This window comes from Canis aureus, chromosome 12 (genome assembly GCF_053574225.1).
Source record: "Canis aureus isolate CA01 chromosome 12, VMU_Caureus_v.1.0, whole genome shotgun sequence".
Classification (NCBI taxonomy): domain Eukaryota; kingdom Metazoa; phylum Chordata; class Mammalia; order Carnivora; family Canidae; genus Canis; species Canis aureus.
The window spans coordinates 62,774,017-62,798,150 of record NC_135622.1 but is presented as its reverse complement, the minus strand read 5'-3'; the positions used below and the strand labels follow the sequence as shown (position 1 = coordinate 62,798,150).

At 46.5% G+C, this 24,134-nt stretch overlaps 1 protein-coding gene across 12 annotated transcripts in view; it reads left to right on the top strand.

Moving 5' to 3' along the window:
- DCDC2C (doublecortin domain containing 2C) overlaps positions 1-24,134 on the top strand; it is a 94,013-nt gene that overhangs the window by 46,190 nt on the left and 23,689 nt on the right. For 7 of the 12 annotated variants that reach the window (XR_013349893.1, XR_013349890.1, XR_013349894.1 and 4 more), the window contains exons 9-10: positions 5,153-5,221; positions 9,561-9,602. The exons of 1 other annotated variant lie outside the window; for it this stretch is intronic. Coding sequence is in view for 6 of the 11 variants with exons in the window: in XM_077844241.1 (XP_077700367.1) it covers positions 5,153-5,221; positions 9,561-9,602 (111 nt within the window). In the remaining 5 variants the exon portion in view is untranslated. The remainder of the gene's footprint in view (positions 1-5,152; positions 5,222-9,560; positions 9,603-24,134) is intronic. 4 more of the 12 variants (XR_013349891.1, XM_077844243.1, XM_077844240.1 and 1 more) reach the window with 1 other exon arrangement.

The window sequence follows — 24,134 nt, the reverse complement described above, 5'->3', positions numbered from 1 at the left end:
GAATCTCTTGTTGCTGCACAGAGAGGGGAGGACGGGGGGATCAGAAAGTGGGGCGGGGGTGTCGGGAACAGCGATGAGCAGAGAGGCCACAGCTGCTCTGAGCATTGCTCCCTGACAGTCCAGGAGGATGGTTGATTGCACGTTTTGACCTGCGTTCTGATTCCTAAAATGTCCTGTTTTTGTGGTCCTGTCTTCCGGTTGTTTTCTTTGTGATTTTTTTTAATAATAAATTTATTTTTTATTGGTGTTCAATTTGCCAACATACAGAATAACCCCCAGTGCTCATCCCGTCAAGTGCCCCCCTCAGTGCCCGTCACCCATTCACCCCCACCCCCCGCCCTCCTCCCCTTCCACCACCCCTAGTTCGTTTCCCAGACTTAGGATTCTTTATGTTCTCTCTCCCTTTCTGATATTTCCTACCCATTTTCTTTGTGATTTATTCACAAAGATCGATGCGTCCTTGCAGCGATGCACACCACTGTTTCTAGCCTCCACCTTCTGTCTCTTGGTTTTCTCCCAATGGAGACATTTGCAGTTGCTTCGGTAGAGCCTCTTTCTCCTGCTCACGTTGGGCTCCTGGTGGTGAGAGCGCATCCCCAAGCTTTTCTCAACTTGGCGCTGAGACGCTTGTAGAATTCCACTGATGGCCGTCGTTGGCTCATGGGAGAAACGAGGTCGAGATGCCAGGTCAGCGGCGCTCTTCTCAGTAACCACATGATCTCGCTTACGTGTGTTGTCGCTGCTAAAGCTTCAGTGTCACCGAACCCTATTAGTCCTGAACCAAGTGGCTCCTGACCAAGACGGAAGGCGTAGCGTGTGGGAAACACAATGCAAGGGACGGGGAGAGAGCCCTAGGGTCTGGCACTGGGATGTTACCAAGTGTTACGCTGGATTATAGTTGGTCTTGACTCACATTTTCTTTTTTCCTGTACTATGTTGTTTCCTTTCGAGTTTGTGTTTTTAAGATATTACAAATTATTTCCAATGCTTTTTGTTTCTCTCTAGTTTTATGTTTTTAAAAAAGATTTTATTTATTTGTTCATGAGAGACAGAGAAAAAGGCAGAGCCACAGGCAGAGGGAGAAGCAGGCTCCATGCAGGGAGCCCAATGGGGGACTCGATCCCGGGGCCCAGGGTCATGACCTGAGCCAACGGCAGACGCTCAACCACGGAGCCACCCAAGTGTCCCTCTCTCTGGTGTTAATAGCACACACTGTATCCCCTTGCCGACATTTCTATCAGCAGGCCTTGGGTGGAGGTCTAAAAGAGAAGATGCTCTATCAGCTTTGACTCTCTGGGGGAGATAAATTTTTACACCGGCTTCTATTTCAAAGTCGTGAGTTATTTTTTTTTTAAATTTTTAAAAATTTTTATTTATTTATGATAGTCACAGAGAGAGAGAGAGAGAGGCAGAGACATAGGCAGAGGGAGAAGCAGGCTCCATGCACCGGGAGCCTGATGTGGGATTCGATCCCGGGTCTCCAGGATCGCGCCCTAGGCCAAAGGCAGGCGCCAAACCGCTGTGCCACCCAGGGATCCCCAAAGTTGTGAGTTATTATACCCCAATGTTAAGGAAACATTTCTTAGCTCTTATAATTTACACAAAATGCCACCCAGATAGTAACACACTGAGGTTGAAATCCTTCCTTGATCAAGGTGCGCATTTTTCACAAAAGCAATGTCTTCTGCCAGAGTTAAGGTCATGTTGATTTTTATAAATATCTTAAAAGACAGAAAAGTGCCTAGAATGGTGGGTTCTCTTTGGCGCAGGACTCTGACTTTTGAGTTTTTCTGGGGGAAGGGAGAGATACTTTAGCATTTTTCACCAATTCCACTCTCCAGAGCGCCGTTACGTCGTCATTCCCCAGCGGGCGCTGGGCACATCCAGTGGATGCTTGAGAAGGGAAATCAGGGGACCGGGTTGGCTCCTGACATCTACTGAAACGTGGTCATTTTCAGAGAGTCCCCCGGGGCCAGTCCCAGCAGAGAGCGGCTTTGCTTAGATTCCCTGTGGCAACCCGAGCAATGCACCTGAACTTTAATTCATTTCACTCCAGAGAAAGAGCTAAGAATGAGACATGAGCTAATGTAAAACCAAAATAATTTGGATTAATTAGGAGAAGGTCAGTATGCATTTGTATAATCTCCAACTTGTTTAATTAGAAAAGACATAATGGAGCTTTAAGCTTTAAGCTTTGTAGGTGCAGGGAGTAGCTCGGATTAGGCTCACTAAGGTCCCTGGGGTACTCCCTTTAATGAATAAATTAAAAAGCATAATTAGCAGTTTATCTGTTCGGATGCTTCTAGCTGGAAAGAACAGCAACCCACGAGAAGCGGCTCACACGTGAGGGACACTTATCCAGAGTCTGGAGGCCCCTGCGTCATGGGAGCTTGCAGGGTCGGCCGGCCCAGCCGTGTCATCCCGGGCCGGTCGCTGGCGTCGCTGCGCCCGCCTTCCTCTGCACATCGACTTCGGGCCTCAGGCTTGTTTCCTCACGGTCTCAAGACGTTTCCTCTGCTGTCAGCGGCACGTTGAGACGTGAAGGCTAATGTGACGAATGGAGACCCCACTTCCCTCCCTTGTGCCTTTATCAGGTGGTGAGAACAGTCATACCCAGGGGCCCTCCTGAACTCTATGGTGTCTTGACCTAGTCCTTGCCGTAGTTGGGGAGACGCCATGGGCCTCCGGTGGTGTAGACTAACCAGGGTCTGCGTCTGGTGTCTGGAAAGTGGCCTGGGCTCTCCTTAATTATGTGATTTTTCTTTCAGCGAGGGGTGAGGTAGGGACTGGTTGTGAGCTAGGTAGCTCTGGTGTCTACGCACAAATCCCTCTGCACCTTCCCGTCATCACAATGGAGCTGCCCGTCTTCCTGCCTTCTCCTGGGCTTTGGATCCTGTCCCCTCTGAACCGTTCAAGGGTCTGGCGCTCTCAGGTTATTTGTCTCGCCTTTTTTGGGTAGGTCGGACTCCTGGCTGGATGCTACGCATGCTGGAAGCGAGCCGGTTATAACCAGAACCGTCCCTCCTTGGCCTCCTTCCTCTGCGAGCAGTCCTTGGAGGGATGGTCCCTCCTCTCCCCAATTCCTCTGTCTCCTCTCCTCTCCTCTCCTCTCCTCTCCTCTCCTCTCCTCTCCTCTCCTCTCCTCTGCCTCTTCCGGCTTCTGTCCACAGGCACACAGAACAGCTCGCTGCCTCATGCCCCAAATCCAACACACTTCTCAGTTCTCAGGGCACTTGACCTTTCTCCTCCAGCCGACACTTCAGGCCGCTCCCTTTTCCTCAAGCGCCCTCTTCCTTTGGTAAGACCCACCGGCTCCCGATTTTCCTTCCATCTGTCTAGCCTCTCATTCTTGTTCTCATTCTCATTCTCTTTTTTTTTAAAGTGTTATTTTTTAAGTCCTCTCTACACCCAACTGGGGCTCTAAGTCACGAACTTGAGATTGAGGGTCTCATGCTCTTGCCGCTGAGCCGCCCGGGGGCCCCATTCTCCTTCTCCATAGGCTTCTGATCCTCCAGTTGGCTTGGAATGTTAGAGGTCAGCATGGGTCAGGGCAGGGCAATGTTCTTCTTGCTCTAGGTCATCTCCCCAGATTGAAAACTCTGTCAGGCGGTGCCACTCTCTCTGCAGGTCTCTTTTCTGGGCTCCAGATGCAGATGCACACACATGCACACACATCCAGAGACACACACACACATCCAGAGACACATATTTACTTCTATAAACACACACCCAGAGACACATACACACACATCTAGATGAACACACACATACATCTTTTGTAGATCCAGACACATACATACCTCTACACACACATATACACAGCCATGCACCCACATATCCACACACACACACACACACATATATTCACACACACACACACACACACACACATACTGTGAACTGACATCACCTGTTGGACGTTCCGAGATACTGAAGTTCACAGTGAGAATGAACACGTGTCCTTCCACACCGTCTGCACACCTTGCTCTCTTCCCGTCAGGGGGTGTATGATGCCCGTCCATCCAGTAAGACAAAGAGAAACGTAGAGATATTCCTGAGACTGATCGTTTCACCTCCTCCATATCCAGACCACCTCAACGCCTGCAAGTGTGACCTCCTAGATACGTCTAGAATCGGCCATCCTGACTACCACCATCCCCTGGCTAAATTACTGTGATCTCTTTTTCTCCACTGTCCAACCATCCCTGAAACCCCTCAAACTCAGTGCTCCTTCCTGCAGCAGGGCCTCCACGTGCCCTTGCCTTTATCTGGAATATTCTTTGCCTTTTTATGTATTTTTTTTTATCCCTCATATTTCAAGTTGTAGTCACACCAGAGTGTATGGTAAACCCTGGTACATCCTATTAGCTCCACGTATCTCTCTTACAAAGCATATCACAGTCGTGGTTTTATACTTACTTGTGCGACTCAATTAACATTTGTCTCCCCATATGAGTGAGCTTCTTGGGGGCCACGCTGGTTCGCATTCCCTGTCGTTGTATGCCAGCCCGCAGTGGACGTGAGGCGTGTGCACTTGCTGCGCCCACTCTGACTGGTACAGAACTACGATGGAAGTAACCCTTGGGGGGGCCCTTTCTTTCTTAGCCACAGAACCACATGGCTTTCGTCTGGCGGAGAGGCTCCAGGGCACCAGTTACACGGAGCTCACTGCTTTTAGCCAGTGAATCATGAAACCAGGAGCATGATATGCGAGGATGTGAGCGGCACCACTGTGTGTGGAGCGGGACCACCCAGGCGGTGGCGGGCGGGTCTCGAACACAGGGAAGGAGGACACTGGTTGGGGTCCTCAGGGGTGGACGGAGGATCATGGGCATTTATTACCTGCGGGCCGGAGGCATCTGGAGGGATGAGCCATTCCTATTTACATGAAAGGGGTTTCTAGTGTTCCTCCTTAAAGGTTTCCCCGACAATTTTGTTGAATAGGTTAGGATTTCATAAGTGGAGCAAAAGGTAAAAAGGCAGACACAGTTCTGGGTTTGAAGTAACCACCGTGGAAAAAACGGCAGTATTTTCAGCTCTGTCCACAGAAGTGGTTCACAGAGTTGCACTATTTCACCGCCCTTTGCTCCTTCATGGGGTTTCACAAAGCTTGACTGCCACTAAATCCAAACGTGGTGTGTTTTCTCTCTAGACACCAGCTGAGATAGTTAAGGAAGATGAAGAGTTCCACAATAACCCCCCTGATCTTGAAAGCAACAAGGTGAGCCAATTCTACTTTTATTTTGAGTTTAATGGTGTGGGCCGAAGGCACCTCCTTATTCCTTTTTAACATGTTGGGTGGAGCTCACGTTTGATGAAGAAAGAATCTAAAAGTCCAGTCCATTCCAGAATAGAGATGAGCATGGAATTAGAAACATAGCATGTTCCCAGGCAGGCTGTGCCTTAGATCTGGTCTCTCGGGTGCCAGAAATTACGTGAGTAATTTTAATGGCTTCTATACTTATCCCAGTTACGTTTTACTGTGTTCTCAGTCACAGACTTAAAACTGTTTTAACAACAACTTTGAAGAGATATTTTTAGAGGGAAGAGTCTCAAGGTGACTAGCAGAGGTGTGTAGTTACGTAGGCGTCTGTGGACACCATGGTCATCCTGCTTTGTGGGGCGTACGTGTTGTGTAAACAGTCTTCTTGTGGGACAAAGCAGGACGTGGACGGCGCACGCTCCACAGATGGCAGCATGAGCCAGGCAGGGGGGAACCCTGGCTGCGGGTGTCTGTGTCCAGGTGCTGCTCCTCTCCCCGTCCAGATGCTGAAGATGTGCCGTCTGAGCAGGGAGCGTGTTCCTGTGGCCCTCTATGAGGTCACGTGTATCGGGGAAACAAAATTTACTTTGCTTTGATCTTATTTTTTTTTGAGGAATATATGGCATTTAGAGCTGATTAACATATCCACCACAGGTAGTTACCATTTCCATTTTTTTCTTTATCATGGGGGGAACGTTTAAGACAAAATTTACTTTACGTAATTCACGTCGGTAAGAGATTTTTGAGAATTTGTTTTGAAAATTCCATGTCTAGATTTTTTTTCAGAGTAGTTCCTTATTAATTTTTTTTTTTTTTTTAGAGAGAGAGAGAGAAAGAGAGAGAGCGTGCAAACGCAAGTGGGAGATGGTGTGGAGGGGCAGAGGGAGAGAGAGAGAGAATCTTAAGCAGACTCTGTGCTGAGTGCAGAGCACCACCCTGAGATCATGACCTGCGCCGAAATCAAGTCAGATGCTCAATGGACTGAGCCTCCAGGCACCCCTCTTGTTTTAAATTTTTTTGGCTCCAGGCAGGGGGTTGTATAGTAGGTCTGGGGTATCACATCCTAGTCCATTCTAATGCCAAAGCCTTCAGAACTACCAGTAAACCTGGGGATATGGGATGGCCTTACGAGCTGTCCTTCCCCACCCTTCAACCTGCCAGGCGGCCTCCTGGTTCTCACATTCAAGAACAGAGGCAGGTGAGCCCGGGGGGCCGCCGGGATGGGCTGGAGCCACTCGGCACGGTCTCAGGCTTCTCGCCCACCTTGGGAGGGGCATTTGTGGGAAGGGAGGTCTGTTTGGGTTTTTCCAACATCAGTGGCATTTATGATCTGAAACAGATGGTCAAAGGGATCGGGCTTTCAAACAATTCTCCTTCCTTATATTCTTCCATAGTTTTGATGGGGAGGCGGATTTCAGTGAAAGCATACGGTGTGTATCTAGATAGTCGGCAAGACTTTCAACTGAGGAGGAAAGAGAATGTTTAGTTGCTTTGGTGTCAGAGCATGAGACTGGGTTCTGGGAGTCAGAGGAATGTCTGTCCTGGAGCGTCAGGTGAAGGGGTGCGGAAATCACCTGTTTGCACTGGGGGCATAGCGGAGAAGGGCACTAATGTGTGTCAGTTTTTATTTTATTAGAAATAGGGCACAGGCATTGTGATGACATTGAGTTCGCGCTATGCCTGAGCACCTTGCGTGGACTGGCCACGGGACTTTGCCATCCTTGCCTTATTGACTCTTTATGTAAATCGACTCGGGCCTCTGGGAGTTTGTGGGTGTTAGTAACTTGACATCAATCAGTAGATTTAATTTCTTAGAGTGAATCAGAATGTTCACTCTGATGCAGGATCGGAATAATGGCAAATTTGAGCATCTAGTTTTTATTTTTATTTTATTTATTTTTAAAAGATTTTATTTATTTATTCATGAGAGACACACAGAGGCAGAGCCACAGGCAGAGGGAGAAGTAGGCTCCATGCGGGGGGCCCAATGTGGGACTTGATCCTGGGTCTCTAGGATCATGCCCTGGGCTGAAGGCAGGTGCTAAATTGCTTAACTCCCCCCCCCCCCCCCCCCGCCAGGGATCCCCTCACCTAGTTTTTAAACGTCTGGGTTTGCAATCTCAGCTCCTGGGGAAAGGTGGTGATATGGAGCAGCGGCAAGACGTGAGGGGGCAGGGAGGGCATAGGGAGCTGGGGGTTTGCTCTGCTGGGCACTGTGCTTGGCCCTGCTGCCGGGGCTGCCTCACCTCACGTGCACTCCTCACCTGGGTGTCAGCACCCAACTTTGTAGACCTAGAAGCAATGAGACAGGAGAGAGCTTGAGTAACCCACCACCACCCTACAGTCAGGAAGAGGGGGAGTTTGCATTTGAGCTCAGTTCTGAACAATCCAGGGCTGTGCTTTCTGTCTGCACGGTGAGCTCTACTACTCGTGCCTAATGTCTCAGGACAGCCATTTACTGTGTCAGGCTCCAGGTCTGTCCCTTGTGATGCTAAGTGTTGTGTTACTCCTGTCCAGGAGTGTTTACTTCTATGAGGTCCACACCACTCCATCTTTGCTTCTTGTGTGACCGAAATAGAACTTTGTGAGTGTTTTTCATTATTGACATGAAAATCTAGCCTGTGTTTTTGAGGCAAGAAGGAGAGCAAGCATCTTATGTGTAATATAACAGCTGGTAATAATAATAAAGTAATAATTAATGCTTCCTGGCTGTTGGCCACAGTGATCCGTATCTGCTCTCAGTGAAGTATAGTTTTTTTTTTTTAAAGACTATTTATTTATTTGAGAGAGAAATCACGAGCAGGAGGAGAGTGGCAGAGGGAGAAGCAGACTCTTTGCTGAGTAGAAAGCCTGATACAGGACTCGATCCCGGGACCCTGAGATGATGACCTGAGCTGACGGCCGGAGCCACCCAGTAGCCCCAGGGAACTGCAGTTTTATTTTGTGTTTCATTTCCCTGTTGATTTGAAAAATGAGTCATGTGATATTTATTAGACACTGACTATATTAAGGTTTTTTTTTTTTTTTTGGTGTGTTATCTCCCCCTTCCCCTTAAATTGTGAAATCCTTAGGGAGCCGAGCACATGCCTTGGCACTTCCCGTGACCCTCACAGTGTCTGGGACAGTGCCTTCTACACAGTAGGCGTCCCATAAATGTTTGTGGATTTGCTTTGAGCTACCAATGGCTAAGGTACTTAAACTTAAGTATATAATCCCTGGGGTAAAATGAAAATCACCTTGCAAGGTTGTAAGAGCATGTGATTGTGAACAACATTTAAAAAATATGTATCTCTGCTCTTTGATCATAAGGGTGTCTGTTATCACCTAAAATATTTTGTGGTGAAATAGATGTATATGTAAAGCAGAAAACTTGCCATTTTAGCCATTTTTCAGTGTATAATTCAGTGGCACTAGGTCCCTTTGCCGTGTTGCGCTGCCATCAGCACCGTCTATGTGCAAACGTCTCACTGTCCCAAGCAGAAACTCTGTGCACCGAGCTCAGACTCCTCATCGCCTCCCCTCTGCTGCTGGCCGGAGGAGCTACGTCCGTGTAGGTGTCAGGACGAGATGCTCGCCACCAGCCCAGGGAATTTGACACGTGTCTTATTTTGTCCTTATGTATGTTACTGGCACAGAAGTGGGTGAAACCAAGAGCAGAGGTAGAAAATAGAGCCGTGCTTTCACCCGACACTCCCTCCTCGGGATGCTTCGACGACGCTGATTCTACAGCGGTCACGGCCCTACTGTATCTGACGCTTCAGTCATACTTTCACCTTAACACACACCATCATCATTCACCAGCTCATTTGAAAAGCTCTTCTGTGAACTGATAGAAATGATGTGTGTACGTCTTACCTGTGTCACATTGTGTGCACGGCACCCTCTGCGAACTGACCTGGGTGCTTGAGAACTCTCCGAATCCAATATCCCACAATATACACATTGATAACACCAAATAGAAACAGGTGGGTTCACTCTTAGGGCCCCCTGGGGCTCTGACCGCCACGGGAAGCACAGGTGCCACACAAACAGCAGGTGGACCCGCACACACGTCCAAGGAGTGAAGGCCCCAGAGAAGATAACGTGTCCTGTTTTGTATAGAGTACTTAACTAGAAGAGTGTGAAAATGCAGAATTTAGAGTAGGAGAGGTGTGGTGCCAGGAGCGGGGCAGGACATGGGAGGAGGGAAGCCGCCGAGGGCCTCCTTACCAACCGGGAAGGCGAGGGCAACAGGAGGGTAAGTTGTTTGACACTATCCTGCTTGCAGAGAGTTGATTACATATTTTTTTAATAATAGGAAAAAGAAGATGAAAGTCCTTATGAAGATAATGAAAGAAAGGTTTGTCCAACCAGTTCTGTAATTTTTGTGTTTAGTGTTCTGAAGACCTCACGAAATGCCCAAATCTCACCAGATGCTTTTTAAGGAATACAACTTTGGGCCCCGCCCGTCAGGCTCAGGGTGAGCGTGTCAGCGTGGAAGGGCGCAGGAGGAGGATGGGCTCCCCACAGCCGCGCCACTTGCAGCCCCCAGGAAGGTGTGGCTGTGGCTGGACAGCTGGCCCCACGTGGCAGGCGGGGACACGTCCATCTCCATGGTCCTGCCCTCCCGGCGGTAGCTCCGTCCTACACAGAATCAGCCTCACTGGTGGGACACCTGGCTGGGGTGGCTCAGTCAGTTAGGTGTCTAACTCTTGACCTCAGCTCAGGCCTTGACCTCAGGGTCATGAGTTCAAGCCCCGCGTTGGGCTCCATGCTGAGGTGGCACCTACTTAAAAAGTCTCACTGTTATTTGTTAGATGATTAAGTGGCCATAATGATTTTTGTCTGAGTATGCAAGATTTTACTTATTTCTTAGTTCACTTAGCTTCCTCATCGCTCCTTGAGGAACTTGGGCCATAAATACTAATATTGGGGAAGGTTATCTAATCAAAACCGGCACGCGGAAGACACCTGGGATTTGACATGAGATCCACCTGCACTGGAATCCCCGTCCATCGCTTCCCGCCGCGTGAACCTTGGCATAACCCCGTAGGAGATCAGAGCCTCAGTCTCTTCCTCTGAAGTTTGTTTGATGGTTTATTTATCAGCCAAATTAACCCCGACGTCATGATTTTTATTTATGATCTCAGAGATAACTGAATTGTAAAAGCATCGTGACAGCAGCGGGGGCGGGGTACGCACACGAGCTGCGGAACCTGCTGCCAGTGCACCTGTCAGGTGCGGAGGCGCGTGCGGCCACCTGAAAGCGCGGTGTTCCCGTCCCAGCTCTGCCGCAGACTCGTGAGGCGCCCCTTGTGCAGTGAGTTCTCCTCTCTGCGTTCAATAACCCAATCAGCAGTTACATTGCGCATTTATGGGTGTACTTGCCTCCCAGGAATGGATCGAGACCATGGGTTTGAAAGTTCTTGAAAAGAGCACCATATCTGTGTTTGTAATATTTTAAGGAAAGTGTGTTTCAGTTGGAAACTAGACACTTGGCTGTTCCCACTCATAACTCTCCCGTTAAAATCAGTGTCATCAATTTTCTTATCTCGAATTCCATCCCCTGGAATCTCAGCCAGCAGCGCGTGTGCACTTTGCAGGGAGAGGGCAATGGGTGGGTGATCAGCGCGATGTCCCCGTAAGCTCAGACAACACCCTCTCAGGCTTCAGGGCCGAGTAATTCTTTGGAAAATACATTATTTGCTTGGCATACGTGTTCCTTGCTCTTTTAGCCTGAAAGTATTGATAAACATGAAGGAACGAAGAGGGACAAACTCTGGACACACAGAAACTGTGTCTGGGGTACAGTTTCCTACCCCGAGGCTCAGCTGCCTTAGGTGCAAAATTGGGGAAAGCGTCCAACCTGTGACGTCCGTACAAAGATTAGACATATCCATAAAGTGCCTTCTCCAGAGGGTGGGGAGTAAATTATAGGGACGATTATTCTCTCTAATGGTGGTGCCTACCACAGGCTCAGGTCCTTTAGGAGGAGAAATTCCATTTTATTTATATTTTCATTTTTCTTTTTCTTTGTGTAAAAATTATTTGAGAGAAAGAGAGATAGAGGGAAGGGGGAAGAGCAGAGGGAGAGGGAGAGAATCTCAAGCAGACTCCACACATAATGCGAGGCTTGATCCCACGACCCTGAGATTGTGACCTGAACTTGAAATCAAGAGTCAGACACTTAACAGCCTGAGCCACTGGACACCCCTATATTATCATTTTTTTCTTAGCACCAGGCACACACAGTGCCTTACTCATTGTTGGCGTTATTTTGTGAAATTGAATTTCACAGGTTTAAAAATTAAGAACACTTTATCAAATTATGAAAAAATCATATTATAGAATTATAAATACAGATGAGAATAGTAAAAACCCTGAATTCTTCTGCTTAGAATCTGTCTTCGCTTTTGTGTATATTCTTAAGGGCTATTTTCCATTAAATTTTTTCCATGGTGTGTTAAAGGGATCTTGACTTTGCTGATAATAAAAAACTAATCAATACTAGTAGAATCAATATTTAGGATACTTTTGGTATTTTGAAGTTTTTCTTGGTATACTTCAGAATGTTGATTTCATTTATTGGAAATAGATTTAAACGTTTTTGATCAGAGATGCCACTCACATTAAGAAAAACCCCCATCAACTAGCAAGACAACACATGGATCATGCATACGTGGAGTTCTACAGAGTAGTGTTACAGGTTTTGCTTTGGGCATCATCTGTTTTGACACTTTGATCTCATATCAGGATCAAAAGAGACCTTTCCATTTCTCTTTTACTGGAATAAATATCCCATTGATTTCTCACAAGGTTTACTTTGTTACTGTGGTGAAAACTTGAGAGGCTTACGAAAACAGAAGGAAGACTTTACCCAGTGATAACATTTAAAAATGCAAAATGAAATAGAAGCCATGAATCCAGGGGTTGAATTATTCCATCGTGTCTTTGATAGTAACTCTCTGAAATGTGCCAAAGAACTTTTTAAATGCCCCACTTGTGCATTTTGATGGTTTTGTTTAGGTTTTCATTTTAGGATAGAACACGTGCACCTCACTTCTGGTTCAGAAGAGAGGTTGCCATAGTGAACGTTCCAGGTGCAGAGTAAGGAAGATGATGAAATGATAATTGTGACACTTTTTTTCTCAAAGACTTCAAATACCAAGCGTAAAGTGATTGATGAGTGTGCTACCGGTAGGAAAAAGTACCTTGAAGTAAGATTTTTGGCATAGGTACTCATCGATTTATAAAATGGTCTATCACCTTTTAGGGTTTTACGACAGTGTTATGTACGATGAGATCAAGCCCAAGTTCCTCCAAATGCATGGTGATGGCAACTGTGGACCATACCTCAGATCTGTGTTAAATGCCATCAGTGTGACAGGAAAATAGCAGGTTTTGTCTGTTTTTGAAGCATTTATATTGTAGCCCATTGCGTGATACCAGAAAAATGGTGTCACGCAACATACGAATAGAACTTACGTCTGTTAGTTATTAAACTTATTCCTTGAGGTACATGTAGACTTTTATAGATCTGTCACCTGTTCTAATAAAATCTTGACGTCTATAAACGGAAACAATTAGAATGTAAATGAACACTGAGAATCTGCTATCCAGTCTTGGAGTTGGCGATGAGGCGTTGAGAATCATTCTGCGGGCAGGTCATCTGCCGTTGTGGCTAACGTGAGAGCGCATCTCTGAGTGGCAAGTCTTGTGTCTTCTGCACAAAGAGGTTGTGCAGAAGCGATGTTGCTCGTGCCGGCAGTGGGGAGGAGCAGGATCCAGGTGAGGGACGGCAGTGGCGATGGTCAGAGGATGTCTGGCCGTGCAGGTGTGAGGCCCTCGGTGGGGTGCAGGCGCGGTGTTGAGGCCTGAGCCCCACCCTCCCCTGCAGCAGAGGGCTGGCCCTGCTTCCCCTGAAGGAACATCATGCTGTGTGACACCGATTCTCATGCTTGACCTCTGAGCCTAGGTGTCTGGCCCGACTCCCAGTCTCTCTCCAGTGCCGATCTTTACTTGGTCCGCCACTCACCTCTTCCAAGACGTGTTTGAACTGCCCCTCTGGTCACTTCTTACTGTTCTCTGCTTTTAGCGACTGTGCTGGCTATTGTCATAGGTCCCTGCCCCCAATCCCTCCCAGTTATTCTGTGTGTGCTTTCGGATTTTCAACAACTCCCTGTTCTGTGCCTTTTGTTCATTTTTTCCTACTGAACAGTCCGCCCCTTGGCTGGGGGTGTAGCTCCTGCTCAGAGCCTCCCCTTCCTTACTCACCAGGAGCACAGCTTGTTTGAAAAATTCTTCACCAAATGGGGCTAGAATCTGGCAGGAGAAAGAGGCAGGGATTTGGCCCTCTCCACACTTCCAATCTTCAGTGCTTAGGTTGTTGAAAAAGTTGGAGATTTGAAAACACAGTATGAATTTGCGTGAAGTCATAAGAAAATTGAAAAACAAAATAGAGCAAAACAGTGGGTAGTTTTGATACCATAGTTATGGAATAGGAGTTATGTATCATTGGCAAATGCTGTGGGCTCATTTTCTTAAAAAAAAAAAAAGAGTCATGTTCCGTTTTGTTTTCTGGTTTTCTTGTCGTCATGACTCCCCCCCAAATCATGCTGTGCTGAGACATTCATTGAGGATCAGGTCTCATAGGAAGAGGGGTTTGAAGGAAACAGGCACTTCCCCACCTTACAAGCTCGCCTGCCCTAAGTGGGGTCGCCGAGGCTGGAAACGGTGGTCCTCATGGCCGACAAGATCAGACAAGAAGACTGAGTAGTTGATGTGTCACTAGTCATAAAACGAGTGACAAAACAATGAGACCTAAAAAGTAATCAAAGTAATGGTTTATGTCAACTGACATAAATCGTATTTAAATGATTTAACATACTTAATAAATGCCAAGCTCAGAACAAGAGGCATTTTCCTTCGCTTGCAGCCACTGCTAGAAACCCTGTGTAAGCATCCTGCGACGGTAACTGGGGGCCCCGGCCTGTAACTGTGATTCCGTCTTATTGTATGCTTTATCAGTCAATCAGGAGACGGTTTTCATTTAATTAACATTGCCAGAAATGCCAATAAAACCAGGGAGCTTTTGATCTAGCATTGTGTCTGACTCAGGGGTTTTGTGACAAAATGAAAACGGCATTGATTCTCTAATTGATTTTTGAAATTCATTGCCTGCCCGGTATCTTTACCATTTTTCCCCCCTCTTTATTATCTTGATACCATTCTGTCGCTACAGCTAAGTATTTTATTGCTTCCCTGAGAGACGAGGTTCGTATTGATCAACACTGGAGTCTCAAAAGCTAAGTGTAAGTCATCAATAATGCTAAGTGGGATACGGTGCATTAGATATTAAGTAATGAAATTTTTAGAGAATTACATGGTTGGAGAAAAATAAGGCTTGGATTCCCCTATTACATAGGAAATTCATTTGGATTAGAACAAAAAGAGAAATTTGCACTTTAAAACAGAAGAGATGCTTTGTCCCCAAAATATAAAGGTATTCAACTGTATATATGAATGTATATATATGAATATATATGAATATATATATTCTGTGTATATATTCTATATATATGAATATATATATATATTCTGTGTAATGGATTTCATTAATAAAATGGAAGGTATAGAATATATGTTTTATAATAGGATGAACCAATTGATTTTTTCATATGGGGGGTTCAAACACTTTTGTTGAGTTCATGACAATTTTAGAAATCTCAGTTAAGGACCTGGAGGAGGAGATGAAAGGCTTTGTTCCAGTCCAGAGAAGCAGCAAGTGAAAGAGGATTGGTGAGATATAAGAGGACCAAGGCCCGGGGATGTCTCGTGAACAGTGTATATCGTTTAGTTGAGAGCAGATCTCACCTGTTCTCACCACACACGCACAGCAGGTGGCTCTGCGAGGTGGATGGGCTCCTTACCTTGTCTGTGGTCGCCACTTCTTAAGAACCACGGTGTCGCACCACCCGAATACGTCCAGTTGTCACTTATCCTCATACCTCCGTGAGGCTGGGAAAGGAGACCAGCAGGTGCAGGCCTGTGTCTTCTGTCTCGGAAGCGTCCGCACTTCGCTCCTGGCTCCCGGGCTGGGGACCCTCCGCAGCCTTCCGGGCCTGCCTGTCCTCGGTCCTCACCCCTCACCCCTCGCCCCTCTCCCAGCCCTGTGTGTGCAGCGGGGCTCCCCTCCACGGAAGGTGACGTCAGGGCGACTTCCTTCCAGCTCCAGGCCCTCTCTGGCTCCCAGCTGGGTCCCCACGTACCCCTGATGTGTCTGTGACCCTTGTCGCTGTGCGGGGAAGGAGGGAGGCAGTCTAGATGCTCAGGTAGGCTCCCTGCTCCTCATCAGCCGGTTCTTGGCTGTTCTCTCCGTAGTTTGTCTCCTTCACCTGCTGTCTACAATGCTTTCTGTTATAGAAAATGAATTTTTAGCAGATGGACAAAACTCTTGGAGCCATCTGCTAGGACACAGCCAAGAATAGCACCAGGATTTTGCTGTGAGCAAACGTTTGATGAAAAGCATCAGCAGAGGTACCTCCTCGGGGGTGAGAGCAAGGAATTTAATAGAACTTTATGCCCAACTTATAATGTTTAAGTAGCAGAAACCGGACTTGAGAGAGGGTCTTTCTGTGCTCAGCGAGGTGGTCCCTGCAGCTGTGATCCCAGCCCGGCGTGCGGGCATCGCGGCCCGGTTCTCTTCTCCATGGGTGGTCCTCTTCTCACACTCCTGCTGTCTTCGGGCGGGCAGAGTGGTTTTTTTGTTTTTTGTTTTGTAGATTTATTTATTTATTTTAGGGGGTGCAGAGGGAGAGAAGCAAACTCCCCACTCAGTGCAGAACCCGACGTGGGGCTCGGTCTCACCACCCATGAGAAGAAACCAAGAGTCAGATGCTCAACTCATTGCACACCCACCCCCCCAGGCTCCCCTTTATCAAAATATCCCCATATAGGGCACAAAGCATCGCAGTCACAAAGGGAAAGCATTTTATTCATATTTCCCTGGTTTTCCACATGAGTTATGGAGATGCCATGTATAATTTTCAAGATATATGAATTGTTTTTAATTGTGAAAGTATACATGGACAATTGACAATGTATTGTATGGGACCAAGCAACCTGGAGTTTAGGTTTGGGTAACATAGGGCCACAAATATAATTTTTGGATGCAGAAAGTAACATTTTAAATTCTCATTTCTGGGAAAGCTTCATGAGAAACCTTTACTGGCGGTCTGTGCCATGTTCCGGGAAGGTACTTTAAGGTGAATTTATTACCTAGTTACCCACAACAGATAGCCATATTTTGGAGAAAAAAATACTTTCTCCTGTGAGTAGGTTCAAAAGAAGAAAATTAAAAACAGGAAGGAGGGAGCTGGAAGGGCCACGGGCACTTTGAATTGACAAGGAGATTGTTCAGGGGCCTTTTTTCTTGATTCTACGTTATCTTCTGTGAACCTGGCAGCTTTCCCCCAAGAGAAAGTGGAGATGAGAAATAGTCGGGTACCCGTAACTCCAAACCCAGGTCTGCTCTTAAGATTTCTGGGAGATGCCATCTGTGAAGCCATGTGATATCGAGTCAAGTCAAGGCGTGTTCTTTATTCGTCTTCGAGGTTTGTCTATATTGGTACTGAAGGAGGAGAATCCATGGTGGTGCAGAAAAAAAAAAAGTTCTATAAATAAAATGCACATTTTCTGCTTGTAAATAGAATGAGTACAGAGAAAATAGGCTTTTTTTTAAACGTGTGATAAGTCAAAAAACATATACTTCACACTGAAATGCCTCAACTAATGCATCTCACAAATCGATAAAGGTCACAAGCACAGAGTGCAGTGAATTCCAGCAAACCGTACGTCTATCCGGGGTGGGTGAAACGCTCCTAGACATCCTTCGGATCCACCCTCTAAATCAGAGCCTGTGCGACATTCGACATTCTTTGTCACTGTTGTCCAAACATGTGTCATGAACCTACACACCTGCCACTGACCGACAGCCCAGACAGTCTGTCGCTGGAGGATGCAGGTCTCTGGGATCTTAAAAGCCTGAGCCAGGGGTGTCTGGGTGGCTCAGTTGGTTGACTGTCCAACTCTTGATTTTGGCTCAGGTCATGATCTCAGGGTTGTGGGGTCGAGCCCCATGTTGGGCTCCCCGCTCAGCGGTGCGTCTGCTTGAGATCCTCTCTCTCCTTCTGCCCCTCCCCCTGCTCACGTGCATGCGCGCTCTCTCTCTAAAATAAATCTTAAAAAAGAAGTCTGAGCCAGAAGCACCCCTAGAAATGACTCTTCTCCAATCCTTTCACGTTACTGAGGAGCAAATGGAAACATCTCTTCTCTCCATAATGCGAGTTTTAGAAGTTTCCCTATTGCAAGAGAAATGCCTGAAACCAATCCCAGATCCCAGTGGGGGTGTTCTCTGCCTTCAGAACCTGTTCATTTGCACGAGACTCCAGGCAAGGTTCAGAGACAGTAGGACGGGGCTCTGTCGTCGGAGCGGGAATGGTGGCGGTGGGTCCTGCAGAAAGGCTGCGGCCTGTGGGGACCAAGGGCGCCGTGTGTTCCACGCAGGTTTGCTTGCTTTTCCTCAAGCCCCCGAATGCTCGGCTTGCTCACCCACCTCTTTGGCTGCAGCGATCTGGTCCAGACCTTCATCTGTACGTTCCAGGACTGACTTTTTTACTCTTTCCAGCCCGTGTGTTTCTAGAGGTAAATGAAGGTGGCCCTTCAGTGGCTTCTGGTAACTATTTGGAACTCTGGGACGAGTCAGGGCACCTCTGGATGTGAGCAAGGTGGAGGTGGCCATCTCGTCCTGGGGATACTCCTAGGACGGTCCCTTGCGCAGCCTCCTGAGGTTGCCTTGTAGTCAGATGTGGCTTCAAGCCCCGGAGGAAGAGACACCTCTTCTTTCCTAAATGGGCCCACCCTCCACCCTTCTCCCAAATGTCTTCTCTCCCCCACTTGTGTGGGGCGCTGTGTCTATCATTTCTGTCTGCCTCGTCTGTGTCATTGTCTTTCCCCTGCCAGGGGATGTCTGTCCTGCTCTCCAGGAAGCAGGGCTGCCTGCTGCGAGGAGCCGTCCTGGCGGCCCAGCGCGGTGGCAGTGGTGGAGCATGGCCGGCCAGCAGGTGACCTCGCCCGTCCTTGCCGGCCAACCTCGAGTGCTCGTCGGCTTTGTGCACAGCCCCACGTGACGATGGCTGCTGTTGTGTCAGGTGTCCACACGAAATCATTCCACTTTCTCCCTGTCTCTCCTTGGGGGCCCCTTAAGGTATGGCCCCGCCCGCTGTCCTGTAGCTGCCCCCTCATGATGGGTAGGCTCTGTGAACACTTCTCATCTGCTGCTTCATCCTTCATTTAATTTTTTTTTTTACTATAGCATATCAATCTCTTGGCCATCAAACCCCTCCATTCCATGGTGTGACACTCTTTTGTCCCAACAGCCTGTTGACGTCTCTGTCTTGGTTTGGCCCGTCCCCAGCAGACACCTCTGTCATTCTGGTTCCCCTCTCTGTGGCCGCCCTCACGAGGACTTTACCTGATGACTGAAATTTGAGTCATGTTGACCTTCCCCACTGGTCCCCCTCCTCTTTCCAAATGCCATTTCAGTCCCTTGTCTTTTTTTTTTTTTAAGATTTATTTATTTATTTATTCATGAGAGACACACAGAGAAATAGAGGCAGAGACACAGGAGGAGCGAGAAGCAGGCTCCATGCAGGGAGCCCAATGTGGGACTCGATCCCGGGACTCCAGGATCACGCCCTGGGCCGAAGTTGGCACTAAACTGCTGAGCCACCCAGGGATCCCCAGTCCCTTGTCTTTTTAACAGAAGCTTGGACAACTGCCCTTCTTCCAGACCCTCAGAGCACGTAGAGCCTCGTGATGTTCGTGAGCCTCTGCATTTCCACTAAGATGTACCTTCAGACAGGACACATCCTGAATGCCGCTCGGTTCCTCCTTGTCTCTGTTATGGCAACTTTGTTCTTCCCTAAAGATTTAGGCACCACTTGGTGCCGGCTTCCCAACGTCCCTTGCTCAGAGTCTTCCCTCTGGCTCTGTGCCTCAGTGCTGGTCACCTCCTGGCATCACGCTGCTCTCCTGACTCTGTTTACCCCTGTCCACCCTTTCTCCTTGAACTATATATAACCCTGCTGTTCTCAAACCTTTATAGCCCCTACCCAGGGCTGACTGCGTCTGTGAAACCATTTTCGGCGCTCCAAACTTTGGCAGTTTTGGAAATCCTGCTCAACTTGCTCTGTGTGAACGGGGTTGGTGTGCACGGTTATTAACGTTGCGTTTTGCAGATTTGTTACCCACCATCTCATGGGGCATGTGGTTCCTCTTAACAAATAGGAATTAAAACGAGAGTCTCAGGACAACTATCTATTCCTTCATCGTAAGGACCATGTCTTACGCTCCCCGTGGCCCTCAGCAGTGACCAGCAGAGCCCAGGGCACATAGTAGGTACTCAAAAGGTAATTGGTGATTAGCTAACATTTGAGATTTTCAGGAAGCAGACATTTAAGATGAGGATCAAAATTTGTCCTCTGTCCCTGCAGCTGGGATGTGCCTCCGTTTTTAGAGAGGAGCTCTTCCCCCTTTTCTCCTTTCTGCCTAATTTGCTGAGGAGCTACTTTCTATTCTGTTGTATGTGCCACCCCTTATTTTGTTTCCTGGCTTCTGATTTTTAAAAACTTTAAGGCTGACAGCAAATCTGTAAAGGAAGGACTCAGTAGGATCAGACACCTTTTTAAAGAAACATTTTCTTATCTTGCTTGTACTTGATTTTATAACCAAAAGGTCATAGTTATTACATTATCATCAATATTGACCAAAATCCTGCCCTTTTCCCAGTAAATAATTAAAAAAAATTCACATATCTGCCCACCCTTCCCCATTGGTTTGTTCTTGGTAGTTAAGAGTTTGGGGATCCCTGGGTGGCGCAGCGGTTTGGCGCCTACCTTTGGCCCAGGGCACGATCCTGAAGACCCGGGATCGAATCCCACGTCGGGCTCCCGGTGCATGGAGCCTGCTTCTCCCTCTGCCTGTGTCTCTGCCTCTCTCTCTCTCTGTGTGTGTGACTATCATAAATAAATAAAAATTAAAAAAAAAGAGTTTGTTTCTTGGTGTCTCTTTTTTTCCCTTTGTTCATTTGTTTCTTGATTTCCAGGTATGAATGAAATCATACGGTATTTGTCTTTCTCTGACTTACTTCACTTAGCGTTAAACTCTTTAGGTTTATCCAAGTCATTGCAAATGGTAAGATTTCATTATTTTTTTATGGCTTAGTAATATTTCATTGCCTATATATGCTGCTTCTTTATTCATCAATTGTTGGACCCAGGCTGTTTCCATAATTTGGCTACTGGAAATAATGCTGCAAAACATAGAGGTGCATGTATCCCTATGAATTAGTGTTTTTGTCTATTGGGTAAATCCCAGCAGTGTGCTTACTGGATTGTAGTGTAGTTCTATTTTTTAACTTTTTAAGGACCCTCCATACTGTTTTCCACAGTGGCTGCACCAGTTTGCATTCCCACCAATAGTGCACAAGGGCTCCTCTTTCTCCACATCCTCACCAACACTTGTTATTTCTTGTGTTGTTGATTTTAGCCATTCTTTTTTTTTATTTTTTTTAATAATAAATTAATTTTTTATTGGTGTTCAATTTACCAACATACAGAATAACACCCAGTGCTCATCCCGTCAAGTGCCCCACTCAGTACCCGTCACCCATTCACCCCCACCCTCCTCCCCTTCCATCACCCCTAGTTCGTTTCCCAGAGTTAGGAGTCTTTATGTTCTGTCTCCCTTTCTGACATTTCCCACACATTTCTTCTCCCTTCCCTTATATTCCCTTTCACTATTATTTATATTCCCCAAATGAATGAGAACATACAATGTTTGTCCTTCTCCGATTGACTTACTTCATTCAGCATAATACCCTCCAGTTCCATCCACGTTGAAGCAAATGGTATTTGTCGTTTCTAATGGCTGAGGAATATTCCATTGTATACATAGACCACATCTTCTCTATCCATCATCTTTCGATGGACACCGAGGCTCCTTCCACAGTTTGGCTATTGTGGACATTGCTGCTAGAAACATCGGGGTGCAGGTGTCCCGGCGTTTCACTACATCTGTATCGCCAGCAGTGCAATTGCTGGGTCGCAGGGCAGGTCTATTTTTAACTCTTTGAGGAACCTCCACACAGTTTTCCAGAGTGGCTGCACCAGTTCACATTCCCACCAGCAGTGCAGGAGGGTTCCCCTTTCTCCGCATCCTCTCCAGCATTTGTGGTTTCCTGCCTTGTTAATTTTCCCCATTCTCACTGGTGTGAGGTGGGATCTCATTGTGGTTTTGATTTGTATTTCCCTGATGGTAAGTGATGCGGAACATTTTCTCATGTGCATGTTGGCCATGTCTGTGTCTTCTTCTGTGAGATTTCTGTTCATGTCTTTTGCCCATTTCATGATTGGATTGTTTGTTTCTTTGGTGTTGAGTTTAATAAGTTCTTTATAGATCTTGGAAACTAACCCTTTATCTGATACGTCATTTGCAAATCTCTTCTCCCATTCTGTAGGTTGTCTTTGAGTTTTGTTGACTGTATCCTTTGCTGTGCAAAAGCTTCTTATCTTGATGAAGTCCCAATAGTTCATTTTTGCTTTTGTTTCTTTTGCCTTCGTGGATGTATCTTGCAAGAAGTTACTGTGGCTGAGTTCAAAAAGGGTGTTGCCTGTGTTCTCCTCTAGGATTTGGATGGAATCTTGTCTCACATTTAGATCTTTCATCCATTTTGAGTTTATCTTTGTGTCTGGTGCAAGAGAGTGGTCTAGTTTCATTCTTCTGCATGTGGATGTCCAATTTTCCCAGCACCATTTATTGAAGAGACTGTCTTTCTTCCAGTGGATAGTCTTTCTTCCTTTGTCGAGTATTAGTTGACCATAGAGTTGAGGGTCCACTTCTGGATTCTCTATTCTGTTCCATTGATCTATGTGTCTGTTTTTGTGCCAGGACCACACTGTCTTGATGACCACAGCTTTGTAGTACAACCTGAAATCTGGCATTGTGATGCCCCTAGTTATGGTTTTCTTTTTTAAAATTCCGCTGGCTATTCGGGGTCTTTTCTGATTCCACACAAATCTTAAAATAGTTTGTTCTAACTCTCTGAAGAAAGTCCATGGTATTTTGATAGGGATTGCATTAAATGTGTACATTGCCCTGGGTAACATTGACATTTTCACAATATTAATTCTGCCAATCCATGAGCATGGAATATTTTTCCATCTCTTTGTGTCTTCCTCAATTTCCTTCAGAAGTGTTCTATAGTTTTTAGGGTATAGATCCTTTACCTCTTTGGTGAGGTTTATTCCTAGGTATTCTTATGCTTTTGGGTGCAATTGTCAATGGGATTGACTCCTTAATTCCTCTTTCTTCAGTCTCATTGTTAGTGTATAGAAATGCCACTGACTTCTGGGCATTGATTTTGTATCCTGCCACGCTACCGAATTGCTGTATGAGTTCTAGCAATCTTGGGGTGGAGGCTTTTGGGTTTTCTATGTAGAGTATCATGTCATTGGCGAAGAGGGAGAGTTTGACTTCTTCTTTGCCAATTTGAATGCCTTTAATGTCTTTTTGTTGTCTGATTGCGGAGGCTAGGATTTTAGCCATTCTCACAGGTGTGAGGTATCTCACTGTGGGTTTGATTTGCATTTCCCTGATGATCAGGGATGTTGGACATCTTTTTATGTGTCCGTTGGCCATTTGTATCTCTTCTTTAGAAAAATGTCTATTCATGTCTTCTGCCCATTTTTAAATATTTTATTTAACTTCAATTTGCCAACATGTAGTCTAACACCCAGTGCTCATCCCATCAAACGCCCTCCTCAGTGCCCGTCACCCAGTCACCCCATCCCCCCACACACCTCCACATCTGCAACCCTTTGTGTGTTTCCCAGAGTCAGGAGTGTCTCATGGTTTGTCACCCTCTCTAATTTTTCCCACTCAGTTCCCCTCCTTTCCCTTATGGTCTCTTTCACTATTTCTTATATTCCACCTATGAGTGAGACCCTATGATGATTGTCCTTCTCTGATTGGCTTATTCCGTTCAACATAATACCCTCCAGTTCCAACCAGGTCAAAGTGAATGGTAGTGTTCATCCTTTCTGATGGCTGAGAAAAATCCCCTGTATATATAGACCACATCTTCTTTATCCATTCATCTGTCGAAGGACATCGTGGCTCCTTCCACAGTGTGGCTGTTGTGGACATTGCTGCTGTGAACATTGGGGTTTCTGCCCATTTTTAATTGGATTGTTTTTTGAGTGTTGAGTTGTATTTCTTCATATATTTTGGATACTATCCCTTCATTAGATATGTCATTCAGTAGTCTGCCTTTTAGTTTTGTTGATTGTTCCTTTGCTGTGCAGAAGATTTTTATTTTGATGGAGTCCCAATAGGTGTTTTTTTTTTTTTTTTGCTTTTGTTTCCCTTGCCTCAGGAGACATGTCTAGAAAAAATGTGTTACGGCTGATGTCAGGAGAATTACTGCCTGTGCTCTTTTCTAGGATTTTTATGGTTTCAGGTCTCATATCTATGTCCTTGTCCATTTTGAGCTTATTTTTGTGTATGGGTAAGAAAGTGGTCCAATTTCTTTTCTTTTTAAAAAGATTTTATTTATTTGACAGAGAGAGGGCATGCACACACAAGCAGGCAGAGCAGCAGGCAGAGGGAGAGGGAGAAGCAGGCTCCCCACTGTGCAGAGATCCCAATGCGGGGTTCCATCCCAGGACACTGGGGTCATGACCTGAGCTGAAGAGAGATGCTTAACCGACTGAGCCACCCAGGGGCCCCCATGTGGTCCAGTCTTATTCTTTTGCATGTGGCTCTCCAGTTTTCC